The sequence below is a fragment of the Eptatretus burgeri genome, chromosome 9 (genome assembly GCF_056783735.1).
Source record: "Eptatretus burgeri isolate ZD-2024b chromosome 9, Ebu_testis_v1, whole genome shotgun sequence".
Lineage (NCBI taxonomy): Eukaryota > Metazoa > Chordata > Myxini > Myxiniformes > Myxinidae > Eptatretus > Eptatretus burgeri.
Window position 1 is genome coordinate 28,805,002 of NC_140969.1, and position 13,369 is coordinate 28,818,370.

General features: G+C 40.4%; 1 protein-coding gene across 4 annotated transcripts in view; it reads right to left on the reverse strand.

Moving 5' to 3' along the window:
* USP48 (ubiquitin specific peptidase 48) overlaps nucleotides 1–13,369 on the reverse strand; it is a 180,711-nt gene that overhangs the window by 147,122 nt on the left and 20,220 nt on the right. For all 4 annotated transcript variants that reach the window (XR_015061515.1, XM_085894514.1, XM_085894513.1 and 1 more), the window contains exons 4-8: nucleotides 10,062–10,189; nucleotides 9,776–9,900; nucleotides 9,538–9,646; nucleotides 9,239–9,372; nucleotides 7,948–8,408 (exon numbers count right to left, since the gene is read on the reverse strand). Coding sequence is in view for 3 of the 4 variants with exons in the window: in XM_085894514.1 (XP_085750640.1) it covers nucleotides 7,948–8,408; nucleotides 9,239–9,372; nucleotides 9,538–9,646; nucleotides 9,776–9,900; nucleotides 10,062–10,189 (957 nt within the window). In the remaining variant the exon portion in view is untranslated. The remainder of the gene's footprint in view (nucleotides 1–7,947; nucleotides 8,409–9,238; nucleotides 9,373–9,537; nucleotides 9,647–9,775; nucleotides 9,901–10,061; nucleotides 10,190–13,369) is intronic.

The following is a 13,369-nucleotide window of genomic DNA, read 5'->3' on the forward strand; positions in this document are numbered from 1 at the left end:
AAGGGCACAGTTTAAAAAAATTTCTTCAATAAATGGGAGTAACAAAATTGATTTTTAAAATAAAATACATGGTACCATTTGCCTTGTTTTATGCAGCAAATGTTGTACAGCTGTCTTTAACACTCTACGTCTATCCTTTTTCATGACTGACCATCAATATAATAATTTGGACGGACACATAACAGGTGGACATTGCAGACATGTTGACAACCTGATTATGACATGCATTCAAAACAAACACTAGTACAGAAAACGGAACATCTGCCACATCCTCATTAAAGATTGATAGAGAAGAAACAAATGGTAATGAACACATTCCATCTCTCCAACACTGATCTACAGTCTCTCGACCTTGAACGTTTTCAAGTGCCACATAATCAGGTTGTCGTGTTGTAGTTTAGATTTTATTTCCGCACCGTAGTCATATACTGGCGTGTCATCACGACACTGTCTATGGCAGGAGGGGCAGAATTCTTCTTCTTCTTCTCTGTGCCTTAATTCTAACAGTTATGAGTTTGTCACTCAGAACCACCTTCTCCATTCCCCTCTGTCCTTGACATATTCCCCTCTCAATCCCACACTCTTCAGATTTTCCCTGTAATTGGCTCATTCCATGCTTCATTGATTGCTTCTTCATCGTTTTTCCTCATCACATCTCCACTAACCTCCTTCTATTTTGCCCATGCTACTTTCACTGTATCCTAAATTTGTGCTTCAGAACTTCTTCCTTCCTTTTGTGTTGAACCAAGGTATTTGAATTTGTCCACTTGTCAGGTCTCCACCTCTTATATCTAGAATCTTGACCCTCTCTCCATCCAGTCCGACTACACACCATTACCTCTGTCTCCTCAGCATTAACTTTCAATCCCTGGATCTCTAAGCTCTTGCCATTGCAGCACTCTTCTCTGCAAATCATCCTTTGACTCTGCTGTTATGACCAAGTCATCTGTGAGCATAAGAGCCCACAGTTCTCTATTTCTGATATTGTCACTTAGCACATCCATCACTGTCACAAAAAGGAAGAGATTTGATGCAGGACTCCGGCGATGGCAAACCCCCAAACTAAAATATTGTGAGTCCCCGTTCATTGTCCTGAACATTGCATTGGCTCCCAAATACATTTCACATATGTTGACTCCCGATTCTAACAATCTTCTCTGGCACACCCTTCTTCCTCAAACACCAAGACACCACTTCACTTGGAATTCTATCATATGCCTTCGCTTGACCTATGAATGCCAAGTACAGATTTTTATTTCCTTCCAGCGTCTTTTCGTGAATCTATCTCATGATGAAAATCGCATCTACTTTTCCCCTTCCTTGCGTGAATCCGTAATGCAACTGATCTATTTTCACAATCTCCCTCAGCCTTCAATCTACAATCCTCTCCAGTACCTTCATAACATACTCAATCAATTTGATCCCTCTGTAATTTACAGTTTAAGATGACCCCTTTCCATTTGACAATTGGCATTATTATGCTCTTCCTCCAATCATCTGGTATGTTCTCCTCACGCCACACTTTTCCAATAAACTCTACCACCCAGTGAACTACCTCAGTTCCTAGCACATCCACCAACTCGACTCCAACTTCAGATGGTCCACAGGTTTCTCAAGGTTTCATTTTCTCAAGAGCATTTCTAACGTCCTCCTCTTTAACCTCCTTCATGGGTCCCTCAGTTTTCTGTGCCTCAGTCAGGGCCTCTCACTTTCAACATCGGGTAAATTTTTCAAAGTACCCTTTCAACTTTCTTTGCCTCACCGTTTATAGTCTTATACCGCTCTCTCATTTTATATTTTTATGTATACAAAGTCAAGGGTCATGGAAGAGCTGGAACACAGAACAGACAAGACAGGACACAGTTCAGAACAAAAGATCATTAAAAGGACAAAAGAGGGATACAGACAAATAAAGGATGTGGGTAAGCCTGAGGAGTAGGGGAGGACACAGAGGGTGAACAAGATGGATAAAAGTCAGTAACTCAAGAGTGGAGTTGGCCTTGGATGCCATCAGCAAAGAGTTTGGAAAGCAACCAATGGGGGATGTCAGATTGAATTAAAAGCTCGAGATATGTCCAGAGAGACGGCCCTGATCCCATGTCTGACATTGAGGGTCTCCATGCATTGTTGGGAGAGTATAAACAGCATGTCCAAGATAGAGATGAGGTCGTTGGAGAAAAAGGAAGAAATTTTATGTCAACTGTGATGATTCTATGACCTTACTGATAATTGCAAGTAAACCAATAGAGCTTTAGTTTAGAGGATCTCTTTTTGCACGTTGATTATGTAATGCGGTGATGTTGGCTGATTTTCAAGCAGATGGAAGGTGACCTATGATAAATGACATGGTGAACAGGGCAGAGAAAGGAGGTGCAAGAGCAGCAGAGCAGTATTTAAGGACATGCAAGCCGATGCCATCCGGTTCAGTTGCAGAGTTAAAGTCGAGGGTTGCCAGAAACTTCCCCACATTCTCAGGTGCAAAAGACACAGAATCCAGGAGTTGGGTACGACTGCATTAGTTGGGTACAGAGTGAGGGGTTGGTTGCACAAGATTTAGAAGCAAACACAGAATCGAGGGATTTGGCTTTCTCATGAGCAATCGGCTGTGGTGCCATTTGAAGCGAGGTAAGGGACGGAAGGGGAGCAGACACAAGAGACAGACTTGACAAGGCACACCAGGTTTTGGAGGAGGGAGACAAGTTTGAAAGTTAACTGTTGAGATTGGACAGATGTCATTTTCTGGCTCTCCTTTGTCCCCACGACTGCAGATTATGACATTTTATCGAATTTTTTTAGGACAAAAATTGCCAGACTCACAGCAAAGCAGGTCAGTAAATAATTATCGCTCATTCCCACTCACTGTTCCACTGCTTTAGACTGGCCCATCCCTAAGCATCTCTATGAGGTTAATCCCACTGCTTTATCTGACATGGTCATAAAGATGAAATCTTCGAGTAGCTCACTTGATCCTATTCCAACATCTCCACTGAAATCATATTTATCTGTCATTTCCTCTTTTGTCACCAATTAAGTCAATGTCACTTGAAACTAGTATAATGCCAAACTTGCAGCAATTATGCCCCTTCATAAAAAAAACACAATCTTGACCATGAGATCTTCTGCAATTACAGGTTCATCTCTAATTCACCTTTCTCTAAAATTTTAGAAAAGGTGGTAGCCTCTCAGTTGCAGTCTCCTCGGAATTCCAACCAGATTTTCTTTTTATTCAAGGTCCAAGGCTCATAATGGAGCTGATATACACACAAAACACACACACACACACACACACACACACACACACACACACGCACACACACACACACACCCACACACACACACACACACACACACACACACACACACACACACACACCTTGGGCGAAGTGTCGCCACTCCCCGGGATACTCTGGGTAGCAGCGACATCATAACAATGGTACTGCTTTTCTCACGGCACTCAACGGGGCATTACTTCAGGAGGAATTTCGTCCTCTCATGGATGCCAACTGATGCTGATTGTCTGTGCTCTATCCTTTTAAATGCTGAACGTCAAGCAAGGAAGCAGCAACATACCATTTTTAAAGTCTTTGGCATGTCTCAGCCAGGATTTGAATTGCCAACCTTCCAGACTCGCAGCTGATGCTCCAATCATTATGCCACAGCGTCTGGTGATGCCTGATGCAGAGCGGAAAAGCTTTACAAGGCATTTCAGTCTGGTTTAAGACCTGCACACAGTGCAGGAACTGCCCTCGTTAAGGTAGTCAATGACCTCCTCATGCTTGCCGATTCTGCCTCCCCTAGCCTCATTGTGCTCGACCTGAGTGCCACTTTTGACACCGTGCATCAAAAAATCCTACTGCAGTGCCTTAAGGACATTATAGGTCTTTCTGGTACAGCCTTACATTGTTTTGTTTTTTTCCAACCTTTCCCTCAGAAATGAATTTGTCACCCGAGGTAAATCGTGATCCAACATCTGTCCTGTTACATTTGCCGTTCCGCAAGGGTCAGTTTTGGGACCCATTTTATTTTTAATTTACTTGTTCCACTTTGGTCACATAATCAGAAAGCATGGTATCAGTTTCCATTGTCATGCTGATGACACTCAGGTCTACTTGTAAACCTTAGTTGATATCCATCTTGTAATTTCCTGGATGAACAACTGTTTAGATAGGGTGAGGGCATGGATGTTCTTAACTTTCTGCAACTCAATGGCAGCAAGACTGAGGCTATACTTATTTGTACTCCTGATCAGACCGAAAATTTTGGCAATAACCATATTGTAATTAATGGACTAGTTATTCCATTTTCCTATTTGGTCATCAATCTAGGTGATACATTTGATCCATTTCTGTCTTTTGAAGCCCACATCAAGAGAGTGTGTCAAACTTTTAGTTAGCTACGAGTTAGCAACTAGACTCAGCTCCAAGAAGCGGCTGAAGGAGACAGGGCTTTATATACGAGAAAGGAAGCAGTTACGAGGAGATATGAGAGATGCTTAAGCTTATGAAGAGCATAGACAAAATACGTACAGAAGAATTATTCAGCAGAGTAGACAGTGATAGGATCAGGGGCCCTAGCCTGAGAGTAAAGAAGAGGAGAGTTAAGACGGTAGTAAGGCAGAGGACTTTTACTCAGAAAGTAGTTAATGCATGGAATGGTCTCCCTGGAAAGGTAGTTGCAGCAGAAACAGGAGATAAGTTTAAATTGGAATTAGATAGGTACCTGGAAGTTATGGATAGAGGGGTACAATGATGTGGGCTGGACTTTTAGGTAGTTTGAGCATTGAAGGGTGATTGTATACATGTGTACGGGGTGTTGTGTGATTAATGTTGTGTTTTTTTTACCCAAGACCATCTATTCCCTTGCCCCTTCCCCTGGAAAAGAAAAAAACAACAAAAAAATAACATTTTACATTTTTCTTATTTTGATCGAGTGTTGATAAATTGGTGTGGTTTTGATGTGGCGCAGGCATGATGGGCTGAATTGTTCTCCAACTGCGTCTAATTCCCTTGCGTTCCTTGTGAACTTCATTTTTGAACCTCAAACATTGCGAGATTGAGATCTTTCTGAAAGATGCCTGAGGCAGAGAAACTCATGCATGCCTTTATTTCTTCCAAACTCAATTACTGTAATTCACTCTTTGTTGGTCTACCTGACAAATCCTTTCAAGCTGCAATATAATGTATGTTCAGAATAGTGCTGCACAGGTCTTCACCAAAACTAAGAAAATAAAGCACATCACTCCTGTGCTGGCTTCCTTGCAATGGTTGCCAGTGAAATATTGAATTGAGTTTAAAATTTTACCTTTGGTTTTTAAGATTTTACATGGCACCAAGCCCCACATATTTGGAAAGTTTAATTGGTCATTACATGTCCACACGCACCGTTCGGTCTAGCACTGTCGGTCTCCTATCTGTGCCCAGGATGGGGCTGTGCACCATGTGGATCAGAGTTTTGGCTTGGTTGCAACCCGCCTGTGGTATAAGCTCACAGATCACCTAAAGGCATCCGGTAGTATTACAGTTTTTAAATCTAGGCTTAAAACCCATTTTTACTGCTTTGCAAAAAGGACATGTCAAGGATGTTATTATTACCATCACCAGAGGAAAGGGTATTGCATTTGGGTTCGTTTGTCCACACAGAACATGAATGTTAATTCTCTGCAACCGCTTGTCAGATCGAAACAAAATTTTCACCGTAGGAGCAACGACTCATGTAGAATGTTTAAATAACTAGGTCATAGGTCACGTGGTGTTGCATCCATGTTGGAAAAAAAAAAGGGGGGAAAAAAAAAACTTTGGACCTCTGTACCTCCGAAACTGCACCATTGAAAAAGTTGAAACTTGGCACATGTGAAGTGGGAAAAAAGTATGATTTTTTTAATGACATCATAGGTTCCTGTTATGACATCATAATTGCATATGTACAACGCTACATCCGATCAGTAGGAACATTTTTGAGGGTCATCCCAGAATAAATTGGTCCACAGAAAAAAAAAAATTTTGATGACGTCATCGGTCACGTGATTCAGCAGCCATATTGTTTGAAAAATAAAAATCAAAACCTTTGAAATTCTTCTTCTCGGAAATGGCTGAAAAGATCGAGGCGAAACTTTACAAGTATGACTGCCTATCCATGAGGAACAAAACACACATGTACGATGTCATAGGTCATATGGTTTGGCAGCCATATTGGATTTACCCGAAAACATATAAACATCTTCTCGAGAATGGCTGAACAGATCTAGGGGAAACTTCACACAAATGTCCCCAAAGCCTTGGGGATAACAGCGTATTCACAAACAATTGATGTCACATGGTCTGGCAGCCATATTGGATTGAGCTAAAATCTTTTTAAAATTCTTTCTTTTGAACTGCTTCATCAATTGATGTGAATCTTCACAATTATGGTCTCGTCACGATGGAGAATATATGTTTTACATTTCAACCTGATCGGAATCATGGTGTGGCAGCCAGAATAATATAATTTTTTGAATCTGGGTTATTTTTGATTTTTTTATTTATTATTAATTAGGCTCACTTGGCTGTGCCTGGATGGGTTTGAGAGTAGAGGAGTAGCAGCTGAAACCCAAATCCTATCCAGGTTCCTGCTGATGACTCCAATGCAAGACCATATCTATTCAGTCTTCCATTTGATTTTAATTTAATATATTTTATCCCATTCTGAATTTAATTGAATAATAAACAACGTCATGTGTCAGGGTCAGGTGTCCGTCAAAGCGGGGTTGCGTCAAAGTGGGACGTCTTGGTACCCGGTCATAACTGCTAGCAGTTATAAAGTGGCAGTTCTAGTTATGTCTTTTAGTTATTACGTAACACACCAGTACACAAACACCACAAAAAAGTCTTGGTGAGGGTCTGTAATCGCTGGTTGCTCATTTTCTTGTTTTTATTGTATGGAATTTTCACTTTCCATTGTTATTTTTATTTTCCGCAATTGACTTTTTTCATTGATATATTTTTTTATGTAATTTGACTACTTTGATTCTTATCACATTTTTTTTTCTTTTTATGAAACCAACTGATTTTTCCCTTGTTCAGCACTTTGAGATTTCTTTGTATTTGAAAAATTCTGTATAAATAATATTTATTGTTATATGTAATAGACACTGGGTAAAATGGCGGTAAAACCCGGAATTAATTTATTTATACGCCTTTAAACCTCCATTTACATTGAATTACACCAGCAGAGTACCTGCCCTACAGGTGATCTTGTTCCAAACATGCAACACGTTCTGACACACACTTTTATTTAGGCGGTTTAGAGGCAACTGACAGCAGCTGCATCAGTCACTCCCAAAAATAAAATAAAAATAATCCGGGTTATGTGCTTTCGCAAAAACCTACTGCTGATAATTCAAAACACCTCACTGCACTGGAAAATGTGGGGACAGGAACACTGTACTGCAAACGGTAGGTACTTGCAATACCCTCTCCCACCTGGAGTGGTGCTCCATGATACACATTTATATCGAGAATTTGCACGATACACAAGAAAAGGATATCGTTCTACACTGTGTTGTGTGTCGTGTTCGATGAACTCTAATTATTCTTGCAATTGTACTCATGCAAATTAATATCGCAATTTCATCAAAATTCCAGATAACGTTTTTGCTGTAATTGCTCCATCTATGAAACGTGTAATTGACACCAGATCGAGAAATTATGTATAAAACCTTGGGCCAATAAAACTGGCACAGCATTGTCATCATGGTAGGTATTAAAAACAAAAAAACCAACCTGGTCCTCCTTTTAAAAGCATCGTTCAGCAAGATAAGCCATTTATAGAATTCATCAAATACGTTACTGCAACATGTTTGGCTATTTAACTTTATGCGTGATAAAATTCTACCAATAAGAGTATAACAGTATTCAGTTATAATTCTGGCCAATCAGAAAACTTGTAGTTTGAAGGGAGGTGTATTCATACCCGGATCCTCATCAAAACCAAGCTGCAGCTGCTTTTCACTCATGCGTTCTATCATTTCATCATTGAACTTGTACCAGTGGCCACTGGCTTCATCGCTGATATGCGCCACATAATGGCCTGAATACGCGCTGCGCCCATGGTGGACAAGCACAGCAGTCAACTTGTACAGCATGTCTTCTGATTGCATTTGCTTTGTTTCAATAGCTTCCACCCCCTTTGTTATTGCCTTAGTCTGCCGTTTCAACAACCCCTTTGTCTGCTGCATTGGTGTGTTGTCTTGCCTCGGCACATCTCCAGGCCTCATTTGACAATCTGTCCCTTTGGAATTAGATGGACTGCCATCTTTTTTTGTAACTTGCTGCATTTGACCTTTTGAATAGCTCTCAGATAGGTAGTCAGCCATGTTCAGTACATCTGGAAAAGTTATGCATGAAGTGAGCTTCTTCTTTTGTCCAGTTTGCCTGTAATGCAGCAAGAATAAACAACATGTAATTAAATAACATTTAAATGTTATCAAAGACATAACCAACCTGCTCAAAAATACCTAGCCAGATTTATCAAGTAACAACATAATGATGTGGTTTGTGATCTCGATCACTTTTAAGGCATTCTCATGAGCATTAAAGTGTTTAAAGAATGTTAGCATTGAAAATATGATGAGACCAGAAGGATGTTGAGAAAGAGAAGATTACCACTTTGGCACTACATTTGGCAAATATATACTGTTTGAGGAAACATCAAGCAGGATTGTAAGGATTACAAAATAAAAAGTACAGCAGTAATGGAAAGACCAACACTAAAAAAAAAAAATATATATATATATATATATATAGATATATATATATATATATATATATATATATATATATATATATATGTAAAAAAAAAAAAAGGTGATGCACAACAATTTAAAAAGTTGTTCAGATTTGACAGAACAACATTTATGAGAACAGAGATGAAACCAATGGAAGAAAATGTGTGAACTCTGCTGAACAGGATTCGAGAAGGAAATCGCAATACACTAAAAAATAAGGTCTTAAGTTGCACAACAATATGAGAATGTGTCGACAATAGTAGACATAATTACAATGCAAGTGCTATTTGCATGAGTCATCAAACAGCCATAACAAAAGAGTCAGTGTTGAAGACATTCTCTCCATTTAATGGGACATTGGCAATGCAGAAAAATTATATTTGTTCAACATTCACAAAGATCATCAAATCATTTCTGCATTGGTGAACCCCCAATAAATACAAGGCCTTTGTGCTCAGAGTTATAAAGTAGGCTCACCGATCAAACACGAAACGTAGCAGCTGCAGACTAAGGGTTTGTGGCAAACGGATGAGTTCAATGCGCCGAGAGGCACTCTGCTTCTTTTGGCAGTGATCACAGAAGTAGCTATTCTCACCCTCCAGACTCTCTTCCTGTTAAACAAACAAATGATAATTGGCCAATGTAACATCATAGCCTCAGAGCTATAGCACGATACAGGTATGCAAAGATCCTGAAAGGTAAGTATAGGTGGCAAATTGACTTGATGGACAGAAACGAGATGTTCTCAAATACATTACACCCATCCATAGCCAAACCTTGAAGAATTCTTGCAGACTGTCAGAGAGCTGTTGATGACCCTGGATGTTCAGATCTAGTTCAAAAAAACGAGATGGTCGTGACGAGCGTAGACCACACCGTCTGCATCTATGAAGAATGGGAAAGGGTTAAAGAAGAGTAAGGTCGCAGCAGATAGGAGAAGCCAAGTAACGAGAGTATTTAAAATTGAGGGACATAAACGAGATGTAAAACACTGCAATAGAGACATATGCTCACGTTGTAATATAGGCGTATATGCCAGAGAATTCCTTGCTGATCACATTCCTCACTATCTCGTTTGGCTGATGAGTGAGTTTGGATTCCAGCAACGACAGGAAAAGTTTGCAGAATTCTTGTGCATCCTGGAAGCATAACACATGTTGATGTGGGAGAGTAGCCTGAACCTCAGCAAGATAAATATTAACAATAATTCAACTGATATGAAGTCACCAAAGGAAAAAAAGTACTTCAGGTCAGAGCATCAGCATTTTAACAACAGAGAAGGAATAATCAAGTGAATTACCTGTTGAAGTCCAGTGTCCAATCCTAGGGCACTGACAAAGGGTGAAGGATCAAGGCATTGATGACAACCCTCCTGGAGTAATGCGAAAAGTAGCTGGAGTTGTCCGCACACATCATTTGCTTGAAAAACTGTCCAAATACATGTTAGAAAATAATGTTTCTTAATAAACCTACGTATTTGTTTTACATAACTCACAATGCCTTCGAGAAAACAACAAAAGCCTGCGGGTCTACAGTCACAAAGTAGTTTTTTCAAAAAACAAATCACTTTCAAGTTAGCTGACCCTCGACAAGCAGTATTTATTTTTTCTCTCATTTGTTTTCTTTATAAGATTGAGGCTAAGGCAACAAAAAAGGTTACAGAGGGTATGAACTGGCAGCAGGGCAGCGGGGCAACAATTACGAAAGGGAATGAATGAACAGGAAAAGAGAGAGTGGGGGAGGAAATACTGCAACCTGCGAGTATGAGGGTTGTGTTAGGAAGGTTAAATCTAGGTAATAAGGATTGGGAGTAAGGACTGACAAATGACATGGGATGGTGATGCACAGCCTGCTTGAAGGCCTGGATGGAAGAGTGGGATAAAAACAGCATCTGGAAGGCAGCTCCATAAACAGGTGAAGTGAGGATTGTTACGTGTCTGCCTGTATTTATCACGTAGAACAGTATTTATAATTGTTTACATCACAAGTGTTTAACAGTTTATTACTTAGCAAAAAAATTTACAAAATTTGGACAAGTATGTCGATTGCTTCAGTTTGTTTGTTGATCTGTCCGCTCACCTTTAATGGCCTACAGGTCACAATTTTAAACCGACCTTCACAAAACTTCACAGCATGGTATTCACTTAGTGGTTAGGGTGGCTGGTTTGGGATCCTAGGGTCCTGAGTTTGAGCCCCGTTGGCTGCTGAATCAACACCAGGTGGGGTCGACTCAGCCTGTCGTCATTCCAAGGTCAGCAAAATGAGTACCAGTGTACAGCATCAGCATAGATGGTAGAGGGACACAGCATCAATGGCACAGCCACACTCCAGGAAAATGATAGCTACCTGACAAACAAAGCTGCCATTTGCATATCAAAGCTGCCATATGCACCAACCCATAAATAGTGGAGTTGGTGGTCTGACAGAATCCTCTTTATTTTTGAGGTCAAAAGGTCATCATAGGCCAGAGGTCAACAACTTTTTTGAATATCTAAAATCCTCAATTTTCATCCGATTGACTCAAATTTGAAGAGGATTTGCACACAAGGTCACTGTATTCAACCAACAATTATTTTTGAGGTCAACATAGGGAAAAAGCAAAACATGGGCCAAAATTGTGAATTTTCATCCGATTGACTTGAAATTTGAAAACCATTTACATATCAGCTTATTGAATTCAAGCACCAATTATTTTTGAGGTCAACATTCGCCAAAAAGTTGACAGAGGCCGAATTTCAAAAATCCTCAATTTTAATCCGATTGACTTGAAATTTGAAGAGGATTTGCATATGAGGTCAATTCATTCAATCACCAATTATTTTTAATGTCAAAAGGTAAACACAGGCCTGATTTCTAAAATTGATAGTGCCAAAAACTATACATACATATATATTATATTATATCTCAAAAAGTTGTGGACGAGTTTGTTAGGTGACAAGAACAAGCAGATTAGATTAATAGCTGCAATTTTTAATAGCTACAGAAGTCCACATCAAATTATCACCCAGACGAGGCTCACTATTTCTCCTTCGGCTTCTCCTCTTAACCAACAATAAGGCTCCAGATTGGGATCAAAGCGAGGAAACCCGGCAGAAAAAAAGTGTTGATGAAGTGGAGACAAAATAAGCATCACAACCAAGAGACCGCAAACCATAAACCACCAAGCAGGCTAGTAGATTATATTGTATTAAATCAATAAACACATATGAAAAATGCTAAACAATACAAGTGATACACTTATTTAAATGGGAATGTGCTGTGGGGACGAATCCCAGTGAAATCCGATCTCATACTCTCCAATGGGTGCTACAGGTGATACACACAGTCTTGGATCTCAAAATCAACAAATCACGTTCCGACAGAACGGCGTCATTCGATGCCGTTGGCAAGTGGTAGGAGTTGTGAACGTATAAAAGATGTAAATATGTCTGAAAGGAGTTCAATTACCGCAAGGGACTGGTAAGTTGCCGAGGTACTTCGCTGAATAACCATCTGCAACCCGGCAGGGCCGAAAGCAGGAATCTTGATGAAGGATCCAAGGAGAAATCGATTCCCGACTCCTCAGACGAGCTGCACCGACCCATGCAAGGCAACGCGAGACGAGCAAGGTTCCAAGCGACACTCCACAAGTATTGCCCTTTGCAGTACAATGGGGCTTGGTCGATCTCCATCGAGTGGTGTGCGTCAGAGACACCAACAATAGGCAGTCATTCGCGCCAACACCACCAAGCAGGCAGATCATTGCACGCAAGTTCTCCTCGACTTTTTAGGACACAATTGAAGAAGAATTATCCCGAAGGAGAAAATGTAAGTCCCCTCTGGGTGATAATTCAAGCAGTCTTCTGCAAGTATTATGAATCACCCACAAAGGATGAATGAACATCACAAGGGATGAAACATGAATGAACAAAAACAGAAATGCAGATTTGTGCACCTTGGAATTGCTGGGGAGGACCACAGGGCCAAGAGAGCAAAGTAAACTAGATGAGAGGATAACGGGAGATTTCAAGTATTGAGAGCTTCAGATTTCATAGAATCCAGGAGACAGATAAGATGCTGGATCACCAGCCTGAAGGGGAGAGCAGGACTCCATTCAGCTATGGACAATGGATGGTAGACCGTGAGTAACACTAATTTTACAAGGAGACACTTCAAACGACGGTGAAGGCTAAGTTTGCGGCTGGAATTTAAGGCCAGTTTTGATACATGGTCGACGCAGGAGAGGTCATGGCTCATTGTGAAGCCACGAAGGAAAAGATGGAAAAGATAGGCGAGTTCATGTGACTATCCTGGAGTGATCGAGTGAGAATGTGATATTTTCAAGAGTGATGGACTTAGTCATTACCAGAAAAGTTAGTCATTATCAGGAGGACATGCTGGTTAGATAAATCCAGATTGGGAAGTTTATATATGGAGTCAGAAATACGGAGTTGGAGAAGGCATTAGCTGCAATGCCATGCTTGGTTGTTGCAAAAATGATGCTCAACGAGCAAGCATGTTGATGGTTGAAATTACCACTGATGAAGAACAGAGTTGGGATGAATGGTTACAAGTTGATCCATGTTAGAGGAAATACAAGTAAAGTATATCGAGAATGGTCGTCAATGT